Source organism: Trachemys scripta, chromosome 11 (assembly GCF_013100865.1).
Source record: "Trachemys scripta elegans isolate TJP31775 chromosome 11, CAS_Tse_1.0, whole genome shotgun sequence".
Classification (NCBI taxonomy): Eukaryota; Metazoa; Chordata; order Testudines; family Emydidae; genus Trachemys; species Trachemys scripta.
The window spans coordinates 12,526,860-12,550,132 of NC_048308.1; the positions used below are offsets into that span (position 1 = coordinate 12,526,860).

At 44.4% G+C, this 23,273-nt stretch overlaps 1 protein-coding gene across 1 annotated transcript; it reads left to right on the plus strand.

Annotated features, from left to right (window-relative positions):
• The first annotated feature begins 16,872 nt into the window (after positions 1-16,872).
• Positions 16,873-22,896, plus strand: EN1 (engrailed homeobox 1). Its single transcript, XM_034786054.1, has 2 exons — positions 16,873-17,785; positions 22,102-22,896. Exons 1-2 carry the CDS (start codon positions 17,110-17,112, stop codon positions 22,416-22,418), a joined length of 993 nt encoding a protein of 330 aa, XP_034641945.1. The 5' UTR covers positions 16,873-17,109; the 3' UTR covers positions 22,419-22,896.
• The last annotated feature ends 377 nt before the right edge of the window (positions 22,897-23,273 follow it).

Genomic DNA, 23,273 nt, shown 5'->3' on the forward strand with positions numbered 1-23,273 from the left:
GATGATGCATTAGCTTACTCATGGCTTAATGCAAACACACAGAACTCCACAGCCAGCCTCCTTCCTCCCCATTCTCTCCTGCCACATTTCTGGAAAAAAATCAAATTCAGTCGAATTTGGCACCCATGATTTTGTCACCTATGGACTGCAAGGACTACCTTTAACTGAAGTGAACTAGATTTGTAAAGGCAAAGTATTTCCTCCCACCCCTTCTCCAATCAGTTCACTGTTTCCAGATGGCTCGTTACACCTGTGAGTGGTTACAGAGTGGCGTACTTACAGGCCTGGCAATGTCAGGTTATTATTTTTAAGAAATAGGACTGCCAGAGCAAAAAATCTGTGCCTGCTTGAGTCAAACTTTACTTTCAAGGAGTTTTTATTATTTACATTTCCCAGTCGCTATTTTGAAAGGCACCTGGTAGGGGGGTGACGAGGTGAGGGAGCCATGCCCCCCTGGTGGCATACAATCCACCATTCGTAGCTGCACACTGGGAGCTGGAGCTTCTAATAACTTTTGCATTGGTTCATAGAATGGAAATCCCACGCTCACTGTATTAATAAATATTAACATGGAGCCAGAAACGTACTGGTCTCAGGGGCAGCTTCTGTCCCTTCCATGTTTGCTGCAGGCAGTTCCTTGGAGACGGGGAGGGTGGTGGGGGAGGGTATCAAACAACTCCACTGAGTATGGCCCAGGGTGTGCTGCTTCTCCAAAGTCTCCTCTAGGACTGGTTTCAGCAACAGAGTCACTTCAATGTCCTGACTCAGCACCTGCTGTTAGCTCCCATCATGCCCCATGCTGGATGCTGGGGCCAGCAGGTCACCATCCTGGCTGACCAGGTCAACATGCAGCACCATTGGCTCTGCACTTGGTGCGGTGCCCAGCACCCAGTCAGACTCTTCATAAAACAGGCATGATATTGGCGAGTTGCCTGAGGTGCAGATCAGGTTCCTGGTTTTCCTATACTCATTCTTCAGCCGCTTAATCCACTCCCTGCACTGGTCAGTGGTGGAGTAAATTAGCAACACCGCCAGCTTCTTTGCTGTTTGCTGGCATGCATGGTTATTCCTGGTACTCTGTTTTTCTGGCCTTGCACCAGAGGTTTACCCAAATCTGGCTGTGCCCCCATGACCATGAAGCAGTGTTACTTTGCAAAGGACTCTTTGGTTCAGGCCCCCTTGCAAACACAGCAGGCTCTCTGACGGTGTTCAGAAGACAATGGAAGGGTTAAATGTTGTCTCAATGAGCTGCTGCACCACACCAAGGGGGGCTGCTTCCATTTCCCTGAAGTCAACTGGAGATTCTTCTGATAGAGAGGACAAAGGAAGTTGGCCCATGGGATTGTGGGACTTTGGCAGACTCCCAGGACCTGAGTGGGAATTGAGGGGGCAGGGGAAGCTGAGTGTACACTGCAAAGCAATAGGGCTCAAACCCTCCAACCCCTCAGGGTCCAAGCCAGAGTCTGAGAGATTTGTGTGTAGACAGAAGGTGGGTTTGGGCTGTCGCTTAAGTCTGAACCCAGTCTTACATTGCAGTGTAGACATAAGATGCCAGGCACAACCTACTATCCATACAAAGAACCTTGGAGGTCACAAGGAGGAGATCATCATTCTATTCTTCTCTTTTTTAAACCACAAGATCATGAGTAGCTCATGAGGGAAATCTTTGCCTTCTCAAAAGGAACCATCTTTAAATAGTTATTTTGGTTTTGGATTTGGGGCCTGATCGAAAGCCCTCTGACGTACACTGGAACCTTTCAACTGTCTTGAATGGGCTTTTTACACAGAGACAGGAACCTATTGACTCATTTTGGACCTGATGCAAAGTCAGTCAGGGAACCTTTCTGTTTACTTCAATAGGCTTTGGATCTTAATTCCTACACAACAGGGAAAAGTTCTATCAGCCAATATTTTCAAAAGTGATTAGTGAGTTGGGGCTTGTCTCCATTTTTAAGCACCCAGTTTAAGACATCTTGGGTTGCAGAAAGTGCTCAGCACCCACTCTTTAAGATGTCTCAAGTTGGAATGATGGAAACCCCCCAAATCGCTAGTCACTGTAGATAATCTTGGCCCACAGCATCAGAGCCTAGCACTAAAAAACTTTTACTGCCTCCTAAAGCCAATATTATTTTAGGCCCTGTCAAAGTAAAGTGAGCTAGACATGAAAACTGAAACAGATTCAAAGAACGTATGTATTAGTTTTATTGGACCAAGTGAAAACTAAGAAGAGAGGTGTGTCCTGTTTTATATTTAAGAGATGCATCGCCCGCTCTCACTCATATTATTTCATTTACTTACACTCAGAAGAATTTTAAAATAATACTATGGAAAACTGTAAGAGAACACGGAGGTTTATTCCATAATGTCTTGATGGAAACAGGCTCTGTAGCATCTCTCACATGTTGGTCAGTGATGTCACTCTTTTTAGTCCAGAAATTAGCTCCATTCCACCCACATGTCCTAGAAACAAAGAGCTTGAAACACGGGCTAGAGAAAGAATTATTTGCGCTAAAGGAATGAATCCCACAGCACACTAGCAGTTTCCTGCATGAATCATTTTTTGTGTCCCTCATTTTGGGTCTTTGCCACACCTTGTAGCTCACATTTGCGCCTAGCTGGGCTGAGAGGTGATCTGTAAGGAAGACTGAAAGCCAGGTAGAAGAAACAGTTCCAAACTACAACAACTTCTCCCATGTTCAGGGCTTCATCCAAAGTGCCAGGGATGGTAAAACTCGGAATGTGAAATCTCCCGAGTGAAAAGGATTTAGTCAACCCCATATTCATGAAATATTGAGAGCTAATTATATGTGCATCGGAAACCTCTGGGGAAGGGAGATGGAGGCCTTTCATTAGACAGTAACTGGAACTTTTTCATCATTTGTCTAGCTCAGGAATGTGATGTTGTTAGCCTGGCGAGGGACTCTCCATTTGGCTTCAGGGCTGGGAGTGCTAGTTCCATTTTCCTATGGCATACCTTGGAAATAGCCCTCAGCTTTAGCATGTATCTTAAAAGTGCTGGATAGCCCTCTCCGCCTCCCTTCACAAGCGATTGTCAATGAAAAAATATATATACAGCATGCACAACATGACATGGACAACAATATTGTGAAGTCATTCTCCAGTCCAGAAAATATTCCAGCTGGCCTTCCCACCTGCCCTCCCCTCCATAAATCAATCAATCCGGATTCAACCCCTTTCTCTTTGGTGTCTTGGCTCCAGAAGCCAGCCTCTCTCCCAAGAGGTTTCTGTCAACTTCAGATTCATGGTTGTTGTTATTTATTTATTTTACAGCCCTGCGGACTCCTTCTGCAGCCAAGCTGAGTGCATTTCGCTCCCCCGCTCCACTCAGACAGGGCCCAGAGCTCGGCAAAGAGTCGAGCTGGGGACTATTTCGGATCAGGGGCAATTTTCAGATCTCAAACCCCCTTCTGCGGTGGTTTTCTTTTAAATAAGGAAGGGGCTGTTTCAAATAGTTCAAAGGCATTTTAAAAGGCGCTTCCGTGGACAAAACCTCCCAGCAAATCTCCTGCCTTTCATAACTGTGCGGTCACTTTGGATCCCGGAAGGCCTCCCCGCCGCAGGATTCCTAAACAAAGAATGCCTTGAAGAAGGACGAATAGATACAATCCAGGATTATTTGTTACTGAACAAAACCTCCAGGCCTGAGCTCTGCACTCTATGTCTCTATAACCCACTGCCGTTCAAGGGCACTGGGATAATTTGTAGGTGGGGGAGCTGAGAGCCCTTGAACCAAACTGTAAATCCGGTAGATAATGGAAACCACTTAGAGCCAGGGGGTGAAGCAGCACCCCCAGTTCCAGCACCTAGGCTCCCCTTGGAATCAAAGGGGATTCTGCTATTGGCTGGACTGGGAGCAGGATGAGGTGCTCTGGGGTTTGACCTGAAAGGCCTGGCCAGCAGGATCGGGCTCTCCAGGCCAGACCGGGAGCAGGATGGGGTGCTCTGGGGTTTGACCTGAAAGGCCTGGCCAGCAGGACCGGGTTCTCCAGGCCAGACCGGGCACTGCCTTTGCCCGCTGTACCGTGGCAGAGGGTGTCTGCGCTCGGGAGGCGAGGTGGTCCGGCGGGCAGCCAGAGTTGAGCTCACCCGGACCCGGGCCGCCCGCCTGGCCCGTCGCCTCGGTCTGTGTAAAGGGCAAAAGCAGGAGGGCGCCGAGCGCCCCAGCGTGGCCCAGCGCCTCGAGCCTGCAGGTCCTGGGGTGATCTCAGCCCCCCCAGAGCCTGAGCCAAGCCTTAAGGCCGTCACCGACAAGGCTCCCTTTGGCTCGGGCCTCTGCTGCCCTCCGCAGCTGGCTCTGGGGCAGTAGGGGCAGGCTGAGGGGTGGGGTGGGGGCTACCTGTGCGCTGCGGACTTACGCTGAAGTCCTAAGGGCCGCTGGGTCTGGCCCTGCTGTAGGAAGGGAAGGAGACTCTTTCGGTCACCGGGCTCCCCCCATCTCGACCCACTGACTGAATCCTGGTCTCTGCTGGTGCAAACGGCACCGTCTGCACGCATTAGGGTCACGTGCCCAGGCAATCAGAGCATATTGGGAACAGGACAGTATTTTTTTTTAAAATGATGATCTCGGTGGTTACAGAGTTGATATATCAGTTCTTCAAAGCCAGGCGCAGGAAAACGAGCCAGTGACTTTCCCAGTTACAGTGGCAGAAACCACGGTAACCTCTTTCCCCCTCCATCCACCCTCACTCCCTCTTTCTCCCCCCCCCCCGACGCTCCCCCACTCCACTCTATAAGGTACCTGGCTCGGCTGGAGGGGGGATTCCTAAGTAGGTATCTGGAAAACGCGGGCTCCTTTCCTGTCTTCAGAAACTTTAGACAGGAGGGGATTCCTTTCTATCTCCCCTGAGCCGAGGTGCGGACAAATCCCGCAACACTAGGACCGCTTTTCTGAACATCGATTTAATCTCTCACTTACATGCCGCTATACACATGTGTCCCGAGACAAAGCTAGGGCAGAAACGTGTGCTTTGAAAGAGCTGAGTAAATGAACAAGCTTAGCCCAAGGAAACAAGCCCTGCAGGGACATAAGCCCCCACAGACCACAAGAGATCCCATTGCTTTTAAAATTGCTTTCCACAGTTCTAGCCATTCTCCTTTTAATGTTTCGAGGCTACTTTACTTTGCTCTTAAACACGAAATTAACCACCTGCATTCTTGATGAGTAACTCCGAGAACAAGAAAATTCTAAAGAGGCAAAACAACCAAGCATTACTCACTTTTGTCTGCTCGGTCTAATGAGAGACTGATTTGCTTTAGTATTCTTCACCAGCACAGAAACAATAGTTATTTAGAAGTAAGATCTTCCTCAGCATGTCTGCGCAGTTTCAAAATCAGCTCCATCTTTCCTTTTTGGACTCCTTTTCTTTTATCCCCAGCACATGGTTAACTTGCAGCAACTCAAAGTATCTTTAAATTCAGACTGCAACCCCCCCCCGCCCTTTCTTCCGCAGTACCGACGACGCAAATGCACTGCCCTTAACAGAGGAATAACTTAAAGTGGGTATTTTACGGAGTAAACAAACTCTTCAACTAATTTTAAAAATAATGGTGGGTGGTGGCAGAAATGCGCTTCCCGTCCCATTACAGTTTCCACCATCGTAATAATTTGAATCCTTTCAACATTCAGTGTCAATCGTTGCATAAAGAAGTTGCCTTTTACAGTAAATCTTCTCTCTGGTGACAGGGAGTTGATGAATTCCCCCAAAACTATATTTTCCAGAGTTTTCTTGGGCATAGCTATTTTTGTCCTGCTTCCTTGTCTTAGAAGTAGCATGAAATGTGTCGTTATCTAGAGTGTTCTATTAATCTATTATCTGTCTTTATCTTCTCATCTTATCTATGGTTTATCTATCCTAGTCATATCTAGCTACCCGTATCTCTCTGTGCGTTCGAAATGACCTCCAGTTATTAAATTTTCATAATTGCTTGTCTAGTTATCTGTGATCTGTTTTATAGCTAATCAGTGAATATGAATGGAAGGATTTCGAAACCGAAGGAATATGCGGATATGTTTGTGTTTGTCAATATTATAGAGGGAACTTTGTAAACACTGAGAAGTATCTGTCTCTGTAAAACGATCTGAAATCTGACTGTCCGACACATATATCTCTATATACTGCACAGTCAATGAGCATGGCTGTACCACCACTCCAGGTGGGAAAAGTGACCCATTGGTATTAAGCCCCATTGTCCACTAAAGGTCACTTTTTCAGTCCAAGGAGCAACAGTTTCCCGCTACAAAGTAAGCTCTAAGTCTAGGCAATATGTATCCAAGGCTTCTAGCAGGCTGAGTCCAATATAACCGAAACTGCCTGTCCTGCATGGCTAAAAGAAAAAAGCTGCCCTCTGGTAGCTCTAGAGAAGACAGGGAATCAATCTTCAGACCCAAAGAAGAGAAGATGCGGTCCAAGATGCGGTGTGCGCATAGAGAAGCAGAGCAAACCTGTTCACACTAGCATCCAGGTTCGGACTAGTTTGTGAGCGATAGCACCAAACTGCGTCGAAGTTTCTAGCCAAACAGATTGTAAATTCAAGCCGTTCTTTTTTCATATCAAACCGTCTGGATTGTTATTCTCCAGTTAGAAACTAGTTACAGATATGGGCACCCGGGGTTTGTACGTTTTCTACCTAATGGTGTCAGAAATGAGGAACCTTAGAACTGGTGTCTGGTCCCCAGCCATTGCTCTTAGGCGTCTCCCTTGGATTAAGGTGCCGATTTCTAGGGTGCAGATTCTCATCTGGTGTCAATTATCAGAGCTCTCTTGACAATGGATCTGCCCCGAGCTGTCTAACTTCCCTGGGGAAAAAGGTGGGGGGATGTTAGCTAGTAAAATGTGAACCTAATGAACTCGAGTCCCAAAATTAGTTCAATCCGTAATTTGGGAAGAGAGTAAAACACCCCTTAGTTCAAAAATTCAAACCCCAACAAATAAAGACCTAATTACTTTGTAAAGGTATCAAAATAAATCCATCCAATTAACTAGTGAAGATAGTAAATCGGTCTGCTGTGCACAAATAACAGGTTTTTCAGACGGGGATGTTTTAATTGTTTCAACTGAAGCCCAGATCTGCTATACGAAACGGTTCAAGGGACAATGCGCTTTGCAGAGAATCTCTTCCTGTTTTGGGGTGCTGAGGGTCGGAGTATGGGAGAGGCAGGAAAAAGGAAGAAGTAACCGGTTATCTGCTTTGACTTTGGGGCGGGGGTATCTATCACCATATTCTATTGTAGGTAGAGAGATAGATCTGATTTCTGCATCAGGAAGCTAAGGGTTTGGAGCTGTATTCTTGATCTTTTCTTTCTTAAACATTTTCTTCATACAGTGCTTTAAATCCAGTTCCCTCTCTGTCTCTTTTCATTCTTTTGCCATTTCACTGACTTTTTAATATCCAAATGAAACCCACCCTGCGTAAAGTGAGATCAGATAATTAAGTAATCTGCCAATCATTCTCTTGAAGTCTAGTCTGACTCCAACCCAGCTGTCTCTCTCTGATACCCTTTGATTTTTGAATGGCGTCTTCACATTGTCTAGAAGACGCTCCAGTGAAGAATTTACTGGCACTCTGAGGACCCTTTCAAAGACTTCCTGCCTTAGCGCTCACTGTCTTCCTACTTGTGTTTATCTTTTTTAATTTATTATTTCTGTTCCCATTGTGAACTCATTTAATTTGTCAATTTGAACTGCCATTGGGTTACCTGACCACGGACAAATCCTCGTCGAACTTTGCTCGGTATTTGTTCCTTGCCCTTCCCCTCTGTTTTATGGGTCTCTAGCAACTAGAGCGGCTTGTACAGTTGATCCCATTGACTGGCTCATTGACATAATCAGAAAAAGTCTGAAGAAAAGGATTCCCGCCAGATCCATACAGCATTTCTCACTGGACTGGGCATAGCTATTATCAGCACCAATCCTCAATCTTAAAATCCTTACGTATTTACAACCAGGTCCTATATTTTGGACCCTGCATGCCTTCCTTCCTTAGGCATTTGGGTTGCTCAAGGATCTGAGGCTCGATATGGGAAGGCATATGCAGTCTTGATAGATTATTATCACGAATTCAATCCTGAGCGCTATACAAATGCTCCTCTAATTACACACGGTCCTGATCAACATACATTGGATCCAGATTTTTATGCTCACCAAGTAGAGCATTTCTAATGAACAGCCCTCAGATCTGAGTAAATTCAGAGGTGAGACCTGCTTCTAACAGTTGTCTAGTTATACAGGGTCAAAGAGGAACTGTTAAGAGTGCCGATGGCCAAGGGACAGAGTGGCCACATCACTAACCCAACATCTAATTCATTGTTTGTGCCCTCAGGAGCCATTCCCCAGAAGAGGAGAGTTATTTGCCATTTGGTACACTGTCACCAGTCTCCGATTAGGGGAGCCTTCAAGAAGACACATGCGAGGTAACTATTGGGAAAATGTTCTAGACAAGAATCATGACGGCATGGAAAGAGTATTAAGCAATAATATAAGGCTGTTCTCTACAGACACGCAGACAGTCCCAGTGTGTCAAAACATCTCTCTCTCTCACACACACACACTCAAACTTCTGAACGATAATATTGATGCATTTCTGCGCCTCCTTCAATTCCACAGATTTAAGCGAGCAAAATGCAGCCCGCACCTCTCCCCAGACCGCCAACAGGTGGCGCTTTCCCCCTGCAAACTCGGAATCGGTTCACGAGCAAGGGCTGCAGAGCCCAACTGATGTTACTGGCACCTAGGACGGCTCTAAACAAGCTCAGAACCCGGGATCGGGTCTCACACTGAGAGGAAAGACGTGGCTGCTGCGATGTTTACCAACAAAGAGAGTTTTTAAAAGTGCTGAGCGGGCGGAGTTCCCAAACTCTCCGCACATAGATCACTACTAAACCCACTTAAAAATCTCTGCTGCGGGGACGCCTCCACCTACCTTCCACGGAACATTTCCTATTACTTTTTGTGAGAATTACGGATCCGGACGCGCAATTTGCCCTAGATTCAAAGACAAAAAAGAAATGCAAGCAGACAGGAGTTTGCATGCGATGTCTGTTTACTACAGCAATACGTACGTATATATATAAAACAACATCCCTTTAGTCATATTCCCTGGTTGGAACAACCCCTACCACGGAAAGGGCAAAGAGAAGACCAAACACAACACTTTCGTTTTGCTGTATTTACTTTTTTATTTTCGAAATTTTGGGACAGCGCGATTTTCCATCGCTGCAGTAATTGCATGGGAGATGGGTTTCTTAATCTGTTCATACATTATTGACGTGTGCTCTAATATTTGGCTTGCTGCTTTGATTGCTAGAAGATCACGTACTAGACTCCTTTGCATAACAATTTTTAAAGAGGACACCATCCTTCTATCAAAAGTGGACGTGACTGGAATTTCGCTGACGTTGTCCCTAAAATGACCCAATTCCAGTTACTGCCACTGGGCAGCAGTAAAATTGCATAATTTGTCCAAGCAATAGACTTCTTTTGCTTTGCCTTTTGTGTTTATTTGTTTCTTTCTTTGTCACCAAAACACAATTGGAAAGCACAATTTCCTCGTGCTGCATTTTTCACACATACACAACACATTGTGATCGTAATGGAAGTGGCATACAGCGAGAAAGTTCAGAGCAATAACCATTTATACAAAGGAGTTTTATATAAAGAAACATATCAGCGCTCGGCCAAGTTTCACTCACCAATGTTTATAAATATTATTTTACCTTATGACACAAAGGTTTTGTGTTTCCAACAAAAATACATTAAAAAAGTGTGTTTGATTGTCTTACTCTATATACACTGACCAATTGAATTGCAGAACGAAGAAGGAAATAACCACAAAGGACTACGTTTCAACACACGTGCTAATATTTCCCCATCTTAAACTTCTTTAGTAAATGTACAATAGCGTCTTTATGTATGGAGGTGAGATATATGGTGTGGGGGGTTTTAAGTGCTATATGCAGCTGTTTGGGTACACACACACACATTTCTCAGTTCCTGGTTCTGTACTCCTCACTCAGGGCAAAAAATCCCATTGATTTAGGTGACTTCATTGAAAGTAATGAATGTAATGAAATTGGATCCATTGTTTTGTAATAACACGTACAAATTTCAGATTAAATAACCAATTTGAATGAGACGTGCTTGGCAACATGCTCTCATCGCTTTTCCAAGGGAAACAAACAAACAAATAAACAGACACATTCCTCAGTTGATCATTGACTGAGTTTCAGTGGCGAAATGGTTCGTTCCTACCCCTGCTAATGATAAGAATTCGGAACGGGAGAACAAAAGAACACTTTAAACTAGTATTTTCAGACAGAAGTGATTTTGTTTAGGACGCTGTTTCTAAAAAAAAAATGTTACAATTACATTAAAAAAATAAATCTTTCCTAGAAAACCCATTTTGATTATCATGAGCCAACGTTTAGTTCCTGCGTGCCTCCAGGTTTTGAAAGAACACACCTGAAAACTGGAGAAGGATCCCGGTGCTCAGAATTTCGGATATTTAAAGATTAGGCGAAAGAGCATCGTTCGATTTGGCGAGCGCAATAACTTTCCACAACACGCTGCATACGGGACGTCCTCCGGTTTGCTAGACTATCGCGACGCCGGACAGGCAGTTCCAATCTGCGTTGAACATACGCGACCCCCATGCCTGTCACATAAAAGGGTGTCGCAAATGAATTTTGAGTTCTGTGTAACGAAGAGGAAACGTAATGTGTTCAGGGATGATTTTCTAAAACAATGCAATATTTGCACGTGGGTGTGCACACACGTATATGTGAACATGTGTGTGTACATATGCGCACACATATAACATATAAGCACCATGTGTATCTATGGATCTATATACACACGTGTATATATAGATATAAGGTAAATATGGTTCTTACACACACACACACACACACACAGATCATGTGCAGCTAACGAAGAGAGGAGCTTACAACATCTCTGCTCTAAACCTTGCAAGAAAAAGTGCTGGGAGCTGCAGTCCTGAAAGTGGAAGGAGCTTGTTGACACAAAGGACCGTGAACCCACTTGAAGGCAGGGGGGTGGGGGTAGTGAGAAGGCATCTTCAATTCCTGGAGCAAAGATACGAGGCATTGCAAAGGTAATGAACTCCGGTTATTACAGACTCGATCCCCTCTCCCCCATGTAAACTGCTTGACTTTAGTGGGCTTTACCTGACACCCCATACACACACTGAGCAGAAACTCCGGCAATCCAACCAGCACCTATTTTAAGGGAGGTTTCTCTGGGGAAGGAACCTCTACATTTTTTGAGATAAAGAAACTAGCGGTTGCAAAATTAGCCTCAAATCTTTTAAATTCTTATTCTTCCTTTACAGTCACAGAAGCATCGTGTGCCATAGATACAGAAGGCTGGAAGGAAATTGAAAACATATTTAAAAATGTAAATGAGATTAGCCAATCTGACACTGTTCAAAGGGTATAATGAGGTGCACATAGGGATCAATTTAATGAAGCAAAGATGAAGGATTAATGCAGATTGAAATCAAGCTAAAACTTTAAGCCAGGATTTATAATGTATTTAGCGATGGGACCAAAGTATCTGACACAATATGGAGAAAGGCACATGCAGGGTCCATTAAAACAGACTCTCAGTGAGGCGGATTGGGCTGGAGAACGCCATGTGGACGGTTCGCCTTTCGGGACCGTGTTGCTCCCTCGGATGTATTCCTTCTTGCGCAATCGATGGAGAAGCATTTCCAGTGGTAGCTTGTTACTTTCTAAAACAGCCGAGCCAGGTGCCTCGTGCTGCTTTCAGCAAGGCAGGGGAGGGGTTCTGATGTGGGGGAAAACTTGCAGGAACAGATGGACAGGATGGCTTCAGTCAGTCCATTGGAAACAAACAAGAAAGGGATTTTTCTTCAAAAAACCCAACAATAATAACCGATCTAGTTAGAAAGCAAACAGACTAGTAAAAAAAAAAAAAAAGCCACCTTTTCAGGAGAGGTATTTTCTTCTCCGATCCTTTGGGCGGAAAAATAAAATAAAACCTCTCCCTTTTCCTGCAGGCTGCTGTAAACTGAATCTAAAGGGCCATTTCCAGGATGCCCATAGCGAGTGGAAGTGGCCGTGCTTGATAATTGATTCATAACTGTATCGCACACAAACACTCTCTGAACATATAGTTAGTATAGACCTTTCCCATCTGGCTACTTATGTGCACCCCAGCTGAGACGTTAAGAGAGAAGGGGCTTGACCAGTTTAGAGAGATCTCAGGGAGATCTGTAATCATTTGAAATCAAACTAACCACCGGACCGCTAACAATGCATTTATTCCATAGGTATTAGCCAGGTCCCCCCCCCCAGCTTATAGCGAGGCTGCTTCAGATATCTATTTACAAACGAATTACACTCCTATTATTGCTTTCAAATGAAGACTGAATCCCCAAGCGATAATTGAATTAGTCTATTGAAAAGACTGTCAGGTACAATGACGTGGTATATCCCGCACATTTCCCAGGGTCTATAGGCTTTGGGGACCCGGAATGTATAGTCTGACCTTACAGCTCATAATAATAATGCCGCACTTGTAGCAGAAATCTATTCGCATTCACTTTTAACAAAACCTCTGGTCAGCCAGTCCCTGTAGGAAGGATGAAATCTATTGTATTAGAACAACTCATTTATGTCCTTCAGCAAAGGCCCCAACGAGATCTGATCTAGACCTATAAATAGGATTATCACAGTGTATATTAAATGCGTTCATATACTTTCTCCCTCCTATAAGACATCGAGAGAAATACAATGTTTTTTGCACGTTTGTAATAACAATAATAATAATTACCAGAAGAAGAAGAATTTTCAAAAACGCTGCAAATCTTGAAGGCTTGCATTGTGTTGCAGTGACAATGCACACCAACACACACATACACAAATGGGAATGCGCTAATTATGTACCGAAAAAGAGAAATGGCATTTACCCTTATAGCTCAATTTACTTCCAAACTACTGTCCTAGAAAGCAGAAGGGATATTTATATCAGCACCCATTACCCAAATATTTTGATTGTGATAGCTAGTCCTACATAGTCCCTTTTTAAACGTCAAAACATCCCCTGCTCGCATTTTGATCTATTTATCCACCCAAGAATTTGCGTTATAATTTTCCCATTTTCCTCTAAAAACTCATCGAGGAAATGAAACAGAAAAAAAAAAATACTGGGCATTTTAGAAAGGAAACCCACCATCATTTTAAACCACTGATTTCTATGTTTCCAAACATAGAGCTCTATTTTTCAAGAACGCCTTATGTGCTTTGGGCGTTAGATCGAAATCACAGCGAGGGCACAATTAATATGTCGCCAAATTATTAGATAGGATTCAACCCATACGCCAAGTGATTTGAAAGGGAGACTTATGGGCTAAGGAAAAGTGCTACTGGAGTGCCTTAAAAAAAAACCAAAAACCAAAAACCATTCTCTATGTACTATGTGTTTGAGAAAACACCCTCGGAAAAATACGATGATACAAATGCAGCCTGGACTAAAATGACACAGGTAGGGTTAGGAGGGAACTTTCCGTCTGGACTTATATAACAAGGGATTTGTAGTTCCTGCTTTAAGATAATGTGTAGCCATATTACTTCCATTGCTGTGACTATCTGCTAGCCAGCGTGGAATATCTAATCTAATCTATCTATCTCTATTTGATAGTGGTAGAAAAATACCAAGCTTTGAAATATACTTAGTCTCTTCCTTTAGCACCAGCCCCCTCCTCACTCATCCCCTATGACACACACCCACCCTTATCCACACACAAACCTACTCGATTTATATACAATCCGCTAAAATCCAGAATAAATTCTTTTCTAGATGAGGAGGGGGAAGCATTCGAGACTAGCTAGTCCCACCCCCCCATATTCACACAAAAAAGAAAATGAAATAGTTAAAGCCTTCGATCGCTCTCTTCCCCCCCCTCCCTTTTAACCCAATTTTGGAACATTTAAAGATGGGTGTGTGTATTGTATTCAATAATAAAAGCTATAGGCCGCCAGCGCATTTATCATCCCATTACTGTAACAAATCCGGGCTCCCAATACATGAAAGGTAAAATGAATTACCGACGTTAAGCCGTCAATAAAGTCATTTCTGTAAATGGTGTCTCCAAAGGACTGCAGCATTATTCAACTAGCTTTATCAGCAGCTGGGAAATTACGTGGAGGAGCTCGCAGCGTGTAATATGGCCCTGCTTACTTTGATTAAGCGTCTTGCCAGGGAATAGTGACAGTGCTTTTGACCAGGTTTTATTCGCCGTCCTGTGATGAACGCCAAGCTGATCAGGCGGAATGAAGAGTAATTAAAACCTATAAATTATCTTTTGCAGCCCTTCTCAAGGCGTCTCTTGCAGGCGAGATAAGGCAGCCAGCACCCATTTACAGCTCTGAAAGGGACTGAAGCTCACAAAGGCTACGTGGCTAAATGGGATATTGATAGTGTCCTAATTAGAATTTAATTAAGTACCCACGCTCGCTTTTGGGATAAAGATTTCAATTTTGCTAACTTAAATATAAATAAACCCAATTTCGGTGCGAGTAAATGATCTGATATTGTGAATGCATGGGGCTTTAACATTCATTTAATTGGGGATCAGGGTATTGATTCCACCGCTGATTGTGTTATGCCAGCTATTATTTTAGAAGGGATTGTGTGGCTGGAGGTAACAATTTGGAATGTTTCCCCTATATGGAAAATAACCAACTGTGCCTTGTGTGTGTGTGTGTGTATATATATATACACACACACACACACACACAAAACAGCTCCCCGAAAAGCATCGGACACTGTGAGGTGTCGAATTCAATTATTGGTAACAATGACCTCTTTCAATTACACCCTTCTGGTTTATGTAGTCCCATCCAAACGCCCTGCAGCCCTGTCCAAAGCAACTTCAGTTATTTGTCAGCACTGGGTTAGGACTCTGACTGCTCGCTGCTTTGACTGACTCCACCAGGTTTACTCAAAAAAAGCAAAGCGAGATTGAAACGATCAAAGCGGATTTCTAAATTACTAGTCAATCAGTGAAGGGAACAGGGAGTTATTTAATAATAATAAAAAAAAATCACGTCACGTGACGCAAACCTCTGTAAACATGGTCCCAGTTAGTTATCCCTGCAGACCCGAAGGTGTGTAATGTTTGTGAGCGGCTGAAACAGATGTAGACACCAATTCTGCATCCTTGCAAGTCCGAACCTCGAGTCTCTGACCCACTCCATCTGCAATTTGTTTTTAGAATTCATTCCTAACATCAAGACAACATTTCATCTGTCGCTTGCGGTGCAAACTTTCGTGCGACGTCAGAAAAGACCAGACCTGGGAAATACTATTTCAAACCATCATGTGAAAAACAAAATGACAAAGGACAGTTATAAATAATGCCTGCAAATATAATCAGAAAACGGCCGATTTCTACAGTTTGTTTTGATTAAATAACACTGTTTGAATTATTTTGTGTAAAAGCAGTCGGGCAACTGAACTTGAAAAAAAAAGACGACGAATAGCTAGTTTAAATAAGGTAATATAGGAAGTGGAAGTGTAGTAATTTTGTAACTTTGTATTCATTCATACATCTTCAAAATACGCCCAACTCTAAGCCAACACTGAATTCACCACATGTCAGTTATGTTTTAATTCCACTGGTTATGGAACAAAATGATTATAAGCGTTATGTGTTTAAATGTTTATAAACTTGTCCGTCACAGGTGGGAAAATAAATAAACATTAGCAAAAACTGTGCACGAGCATTTTGAATCACAGGGTTTGTGTTCCTGGAGTATTAACTCAAACGCTAACATTGAGGTTAAGCTACTTCCAAATTATTTTTTAGAAATTATTAGCTCTGGAAAACTGTATAGATCCACTGTTTTTTGTTAATACATGTAACCTACATGTCTAGTTCAGTAGAACCCCTGAGAACCTCATCTACTGTTGCAAAAAAGGATGTCACAAATTCATATCTAACCTGTCTAATAACATTCAGGAAAAAACAAAATAAAAAAAAACACCGCAATTTTACAATTACTTTTTTTCTTTTAAAAAAGTTTCAACATGAGACAAATCAAGACAACCAACTCTCTCTCTCTTTAATAACTTGTCCTCCGACAATAATAACACGGAAAATAAAGTGGAGAGGAGTTTTTGAGAAAGAAAGAAAGAAAGAAAGAAAGAAAGAAAGAAAGAAAGAGAAAATCACTTTTACAAAGTATTTGCCATCAACGCTTCCAATGCCTGCTTGTCGCATGGGTGAAACACGTACATAATCCTACATTACTTGAACAAGTTGTTTATGGAGTTGATTTTATAGTTGCTTACAGCAAATATAAATAAATAAACAGCCCCAGGCAGGGGTGGGTGGGAGCAGGGTCTGGAATGGATGCGCAGGGAAGAGCGCTGACCTCCCTCTGATTTATCCAACCCCATGGATTATTTATCCGCAAAGTTCCAAGGCATGCGATTGGCGGACGTCAGGGGTGTCAGAGAGATCTCCCGCTCCCCATTGGCTCGTTCCACGTGCGGGCCAGCCTCACGTGCTTCCGGTTCGAATGAAAAAAGTGTGGCTGAGCGATTTTTTAGGGAGAGTTTGTTGCAAAGATCGGAGCTGTCAGAGATTTGCTTAAAAAAAATTAAAAAAAAAATATCCAGGCGCTGTGCAAGCTGGCGCTTAAAGGCTCTGCCAAGCCTGATCTGTGGGCAAAGCAGAGTATGACACTTGGGGAAATCAAAACCTACAGTATTTGTAGGAAGATGGGTAGATTTTAAAGGCGATTAGGGGGGGCGGGTGTGGGGGGGGAGCGGCTTTGTTATTTTATTTTATTGGGTGGTGGTGGAAATAGAAGGTAACTGCAAAAAAAATCCAAAACCCAATTCGCTCCAGTGTCTCAGTATTTTTGGATATAGCTGTCTTTAAAACAAACCAACCACCAACCCATCTCTCTAGATCAGATCCAAGCCAACAAGTGGATTTTATTTGTATTTTTTTTTCACCCCACCACCCACTGGGGTGGGAATAAAAAGTGTGTGTGTGGGGGGGAGGGAAAGGCAGCGATCTCCGTGGCGGGGGCTGATTATGGAAGAGCAGCCGGACAGTAAAAGTCACCGAGACTCTGCTACAACAACTACCACCACCAGCAGCGGCAGCGATGGAGAAAGCGTCCCCGTCTCCCCCAGCCACGCGCCTTCCTCGCCTGCAGCGCCCTGCATCCTGCCCATGCCCCACCACCACCAGCCGCAGCCGCAGCAGCACCGCACCACCAACTTTTTCATTGACAACATCTTGAGGCCGGACTTTGGCTGCAAGAAAGAGACGCTCCTGATCGTCGGCGGAGCCGCAGCAGGAGGAGGTGGTGGAGGCGGCGGCCGGGACAGAGACCGAGATCGCGGTCAGACATCAGGTAGAGAAAACGTCAACCCACTGATAACGAGGCCATCCAACCCGTCCTCTCTCCTTTGCCCGGATTCAAACTGTAACCCCGACAGCTCCTCCTCGGCGCCTCCTGCTGCAGCTGCTGCCTCTAAAGCGAACCCCGCCGCGGCAGCAGCGGTAGCAGCAGCGGTAGCGGCAGCCAAGCCACCCTCCGAAGGGAGTGGAACTAACCCGGCGAAGTATGGGGAACACGCCAACCCCGCCATCCTGCTCATGGGCTCTAATAATGGAGGACCTGTTGTAAAGAGCGATTCTCAACAGCCTCTAGTATGGCCTGCCTGGGTTTACTGCACTAGGTATTCAGACAGACCATCTTCGGGTAAGAACCACTTCGCTGATCACATCTGTTAGCTATTACAGCTTTTTTTTTCCTTTCCCCAGCCCCCCTCCCTTCTTTAGTGTCTTAAGATTATTTTTTAAAAAAAAAACATAGATCAATAATATAGCTCGATTTTGCTTTAGGGGCCTATTCCTAGCGTGGGGGTGTTTGGGTCACACAGCCAAGCCCTTCGCGCTCGGGTTAAATTATTGGGGGGGGGGGCGCATGGGGAAATCTTTCCCCCGTGCCCCATCTTCCCCCCCTCCGCCTTTATAAAACCCCGAATTCTGAGGCAGGAGGAGCGATCTGGGGCTTTTTATTCGGATTCTGCGTTGGGGTTACAGATACAGTAGCTGTGAAGCGAGGCAGTAGATTTTTTATTTTTATTGTGTGCTGATGAGTGGGGGGGGGAATGGGAGGGGGAGATCAGAGACACATGTTGAACGTATTATATATTTGAAGGGGTGTTGGGGGTGAGGTACGGTTCTGAAAGGCAGAAGGGGGGAGAGAAAAATGCTTTCAGGGAAAAATGTTTCTGTTATGGGAAAGCAAAATAGGCCTCTCTGAGAGCAAAAGAAAACCAGGCCTCTAGGTCGCATATTGACAAGCGGGGTTGTGTTCCTTCTAGTTTTTAGCGGCTAAGGAGTTTTCTTTTCTTACGGATAATATCTGCTATTGTTTGGGGGAATTTATTCCCCCACCCCCTCCCAAAAAGATGGGAAGAAAAGATTCTGAAAAGGAAAAAACAAGATCAGATTTCCCGGGTTGGACCGGAGATATTTCTGCTGCTGCTTGTTATTTTCATTCGAGTCCTTTTAGCGTTCCATTTCCTTGTTTTAATGCTGTTTACATGGAACAAATCAGGTGATCCGGGTCACTTTTAAAGGGTCTCCCAGAATTACCTCCCAGTCCAGCTTGTGGCTAGAGGGGAGGAATGTAGATCAGACCGCTCCGGGAAAATCCCAAGTTCCCCAACGAGACAGCGTCTCTGTCCGCAAACCCTCGCCCAAACCGGCCGAGGTCGGGGAGAGTAAACTTAATAATAAAACAGAATAAGAATCAACCCACTTTGGCGGGCGCAAGGGCCAGGGCTGGGGAAGGCAAAGGAGGGGCGAGTTAGCCCAAATGCCCGGCTGGTGGCTAGCCGTAACTCGCGCTCTCTTGTGCTCCTTCCCTTTATTAGCTCCTTCCACGGAAAGTGATCAATTTGCTGCTATCAGCCCGAGTCATCTAGATCCCACTGTTATTGACACGTCCAGCTACTTGAAACTCAGAAAAGCCAGTTTGATTGACTAAACGGATTGATTGAGTGATTGAGCTGTCAGGCTCTTGCCTTCCTAGCTCTGGGCCCCGGGCAGGGCAATGATTTTATTACCGTTTCCCAATGCCGCCACATGCGAAGTATTTTACACTTTCCTTTTGCAAAATCTCCTCTCTGGCACCCAGTCCCAGAAAGCTCCTCTGGGAATGTGCACCGTTCCCTTTGTTGTGTTTGGGTCTGGCCCTGTGTTCTCCTGACTAGTATGTGGTGTAGGTCTGGCTAGACCAGGGGCTGAGTGTATCCAAACTGTATCTAGGGCTAAGTGTATATATCCTCACCCCCCACCCCATTCAGAATTGCTGTTTTATTACAATGCTAAATTTCAGTTTCCAAGGGGAAAGGAACTGAGATCAGATCGGTGTAATTTTTGCAGAGCAGCCTCTGCAGGGTCTGGCACAACCACGAGATAATGTGATTTATTAAATCCACCCCCCCTTTAGTAAACTGGATAAAGCAGGGATTCATATATATTAAAATCTATTCCCCCATGTTCCCTAAACGTGCCCTGAGATCTCTGAGACAAACCAACCAGCCCTGAGATGAGCTTTAGGCCTACTCTCAGCTAGGAAGCCTGCTGTCTTCCTCCCATAGGTATCAGGGAGGGGGGGTGGGGTGGCTGTCTTCCTAAAATTTGGACTCCCCAGCTGTTGACCTGCTTTGGATCAAAACCTTGAGGTTTTCAGAAATTGTTTTAAATTCCTCCCTAAAAAAAAAAAACCTTTCACAGAATTTGTTTGGAAGTCAAAATGCAACAGCCTGCAAACCCAGCCTTATGCTTTCGATCCTCTTAGACTTACCCTTTATTATTCGGTTTCTAGATGACTACATATCAGCTCTAAGCATTTACCTTGCCTTATTCCGGAGCCTTTTATTTTTATGCCCACACATACTATTGGCGTTTAAAGTTCAGAGGTTTGCATTTATACCTTTAAAGAAAGGCCTGAAAAGCCTGATCTGACCATTAATAAGGGGAGGGTTTCCAATGAGACTATAAACAGGAGAAGTAACTCATTCGGATGATCCAAGTGTCATGCCGAGAGAGTCAGAACTGAAATACACACTGTCTGCAATCCATTTAAAACGCATTCCACACGGATACAAATGTGCGTTTTCCCGTATTCATTATAATATCCCCACTTCTCCTCTTTAGAAATAGAGGGAAAGGGAGAGGAGAGAGATTTTCAGTTCAATTAACATCTATAAAGCCAATGGATTTGAAAAGTCACTCGGACAAGTGATAGAATAAATACCATTTACTCTCCTGAAAACAGGAGCGATCAAGAATGAGCTTGTTCATTAACGGTGGCGATTCTTTATTGTGATCGTTTTTAGTATTAGTTTACACGAACACAGTAGGCGGCAGGGGAAGTATTTGCATTTCTCTACAGGGCTGGTCTAAAATTCGTGTTCAACCAAACTGAGCAAGGTGGTGGTGGATTTTCCAGGAACGCGGGGACAGTTTAGATTATAGCGGCACTTTTCTTCCAGCTAGCCCAACGCACCCTAGAGCGGTGGAGCAATCCTTCCGGCTTCAGTTAGTAGTTTGAATGTATTTATCAGAGGGGTGTGGAGGTGCGCGCTCCGCAAAGGAACTGCAGTTTGCTGTTCCAACTCCTTGGGTTAACGGAACCCCCCTGAGATAGCGTGGCGCAGTATGTGTGTGTGTGTGTCTATCTTTTGTGCAACGGCGTCTCTTCGTCTTGACTGTGCCCTCTTTGCAAATGGGGCGCGCTCTGGTACAACCCTCCCCAATAGCCACCCCAAAAAGAAGCTCGATGGGACACCCGAGATAGAATTCGTTTTCTTTTGTAACGGATTAGTAGAGGACAGTCACATGGGGCCAAATGGGGTATTTTCGCAGGATCAGGCGTTCAGACTTGACCGAAAAAGGAAAGGTGATGTCTTCTGCGCCTCCTGTCAGGTTTGCAGAACGGCAGGGGATATCTCTGATTAATTCACACAGTTTTGCACAACGTTAAATTTTCGGTCTAAATATTCGCGGGGGTTTATTGTAGCTCTCGGATCCGGAATTTTAAATTAAAACATAGAATCTGCAGACAGTCTGTTTCTTCGCTGTCTGGCCTGTCATGATACTTTTGCTTTAAAAAAATCCTACGAGTGGAATGGAGTTTGTTGGGGCACATCAGTGAGTTTTATATTTTCATCCCCGCGTGTGTTTCAGACCTTTGAAGCGGGGAGGGGTGTGTGTGTGTGGGGGGACAAATACAAAGATTTGTAATGTCACGATCTACGACGATACATGTTTTGATTTATCCAGTTTTGCCCAAACAAAACAGATTTTCTTACCTACGCCACAGAGACTAGATTTGGAGTAACACAAATAAAGTGTCTCACAAATAGACTAGTGATGATACATTAGATCACCTCCTATTAGTTATTATTTTGGGCAGATTATTTGGTCCTTTTAAATCAGCGCCGAAGCTCATTATGCCCTTAATATGTTTATCTAGGGGCACAACTCGGCGAATTTTGCGCGTAGGGTCCCTCTATAATGCGAATTAACTGCGAAAACCCTAGTGCCACTGCTGTTTTTAACTTGCCATGTTCCCCTCCCCCCGCCCATTTATCCTTTCTTCTGAACACAAAACCGAATTACACTGTGGTTGGGGGGGGGGAAGAAACCCCCTTCCCCCAAAGAAACCCCTAATCGCCCACTATAGAAAGCAATTTGATGGCCTGCTTTTAGCTGCCTGTTTTTTGGGGGAGGGGGGAGAAATCAATAAGTCGGCCATTTTTATTGCAAACTGATCCCAATCAAGGACAGGGCAGAAGGGGGGTCTGGGAGTAAAGCAAATGCTGGGGAAGGGGGGGGGGCTGCGCTCAGTGAGGAGGACGCTTTTCCCAGGGGTGAGGAACGGAGGGATCGCACATTTTACATCCAAGGATGAATTTCAAACAGTTCCCCCCCTTCTCTCCTCCTCCTCTCCCTCGCCCCCCGCCCACTCCCCATGTTTCTGTCGGTCTCTGTCCTTAGGTCCGCGGACCCGGAAACTGAAGAAGAAGAAGAACGAGAAGGAGGACAAGCGGCCTAGAACAGCCTTCACTGCCGAGCAGCTGCAGAGACTCAAGGCGGAGTTCCAGGCCAACCGCTACATCACGGAGCAGAGGCGGCAGACCCTGGCCCAGGAACTCAGTCTGAACGAATCCCAGATCAAGATCTGGTTCCAGAACAAGCGGGCCAAAATCAAGAAAGCCACGGGCATCAAGAACGGCCTGGCTCTTCATCTCATGGCCCAGGGACTGTACAACCATTCCACGACCACGGTGCAGGACAAAGAGGAGAGCGAATAATCAGCACCCCCCCCAGCCCGCATTGATTATTATTAATTATTATTATTATTATTGCCAGGAAAGGAAAATAAAATAAAAAGGACTTAACAGTGGAAAGTGACATACTGAAGGGGACTTTGGACAGGTGCTATTTAAAATCAAATCTATTGTCTATCCATAGTATAAGGACTCCAATTAAAAAAAAAACCCGAACACTTACAAAAATTATCTCTATATAGCCAAACATCATATGACCTTGTATATATTTAATTTCAGGTAAGAAATATGTGTAGCGATCTCCATTTGCTGGACAGTTTCTCTTCCTCTCTGTCTCTCTTTTGTTTGTTTTTTTTTTTTGTTTTCTTTTTCTGATGTCGTTGCCTCTTGTTTTTAAGTAAATGTCTGACTCTCGAATTTTTCTTTTATTTTTCGTGTGAATTTCCGTCTGCCCCCCCCCCCCCCCCCCCGAAGAATTGGATCCACTGACTGCGAGCCTGAACCCGCCGCTACAAGCCAAAGATTTTATTATGTTCAGAAAGCTGTAGTCTGAAATAAAGTGTAGACTGTGTTCAGGATACAGGCTGGTTGTTCTTATTTACTTTGTGTGTATATATATGTACATATATAGTCACAGCTTGATTATTTATGGGTTTTTTAATTGATTAGGACAGAGATGGGCTAAACACCCTTACAGAAAGTGTTAATCCATTTTTAGTTCCAAATTCAATCCTTTAGAAATCGGAGCTACTGTCTTAAAAAAACCCTCCTTTTTGAATATCTAAATCATGCCTCAGTCGTCGTCGTCCTCTGCTTTCCCCTCCCCCCTTTTCTTTTTTTTTCCTTTTGCTTTTTTACAGGATATAAACCCCACCTCAT

Coding starts and splice junctions, on each gene's coding strand:
- EN1 (XM_034786054.1), top strand. CDS start 17,110: ATGGAAGAGCAGCCGGACAGTAAAAGTCACCGAGACTCTGCTACAACA. Junction 17,786..22,101: donor TTCAGACAGACCATCTTCGG/GTAAGAACCACT, acceptor CTCTGTCCTTAG/GTCCGCGGACCCGGAAACTG.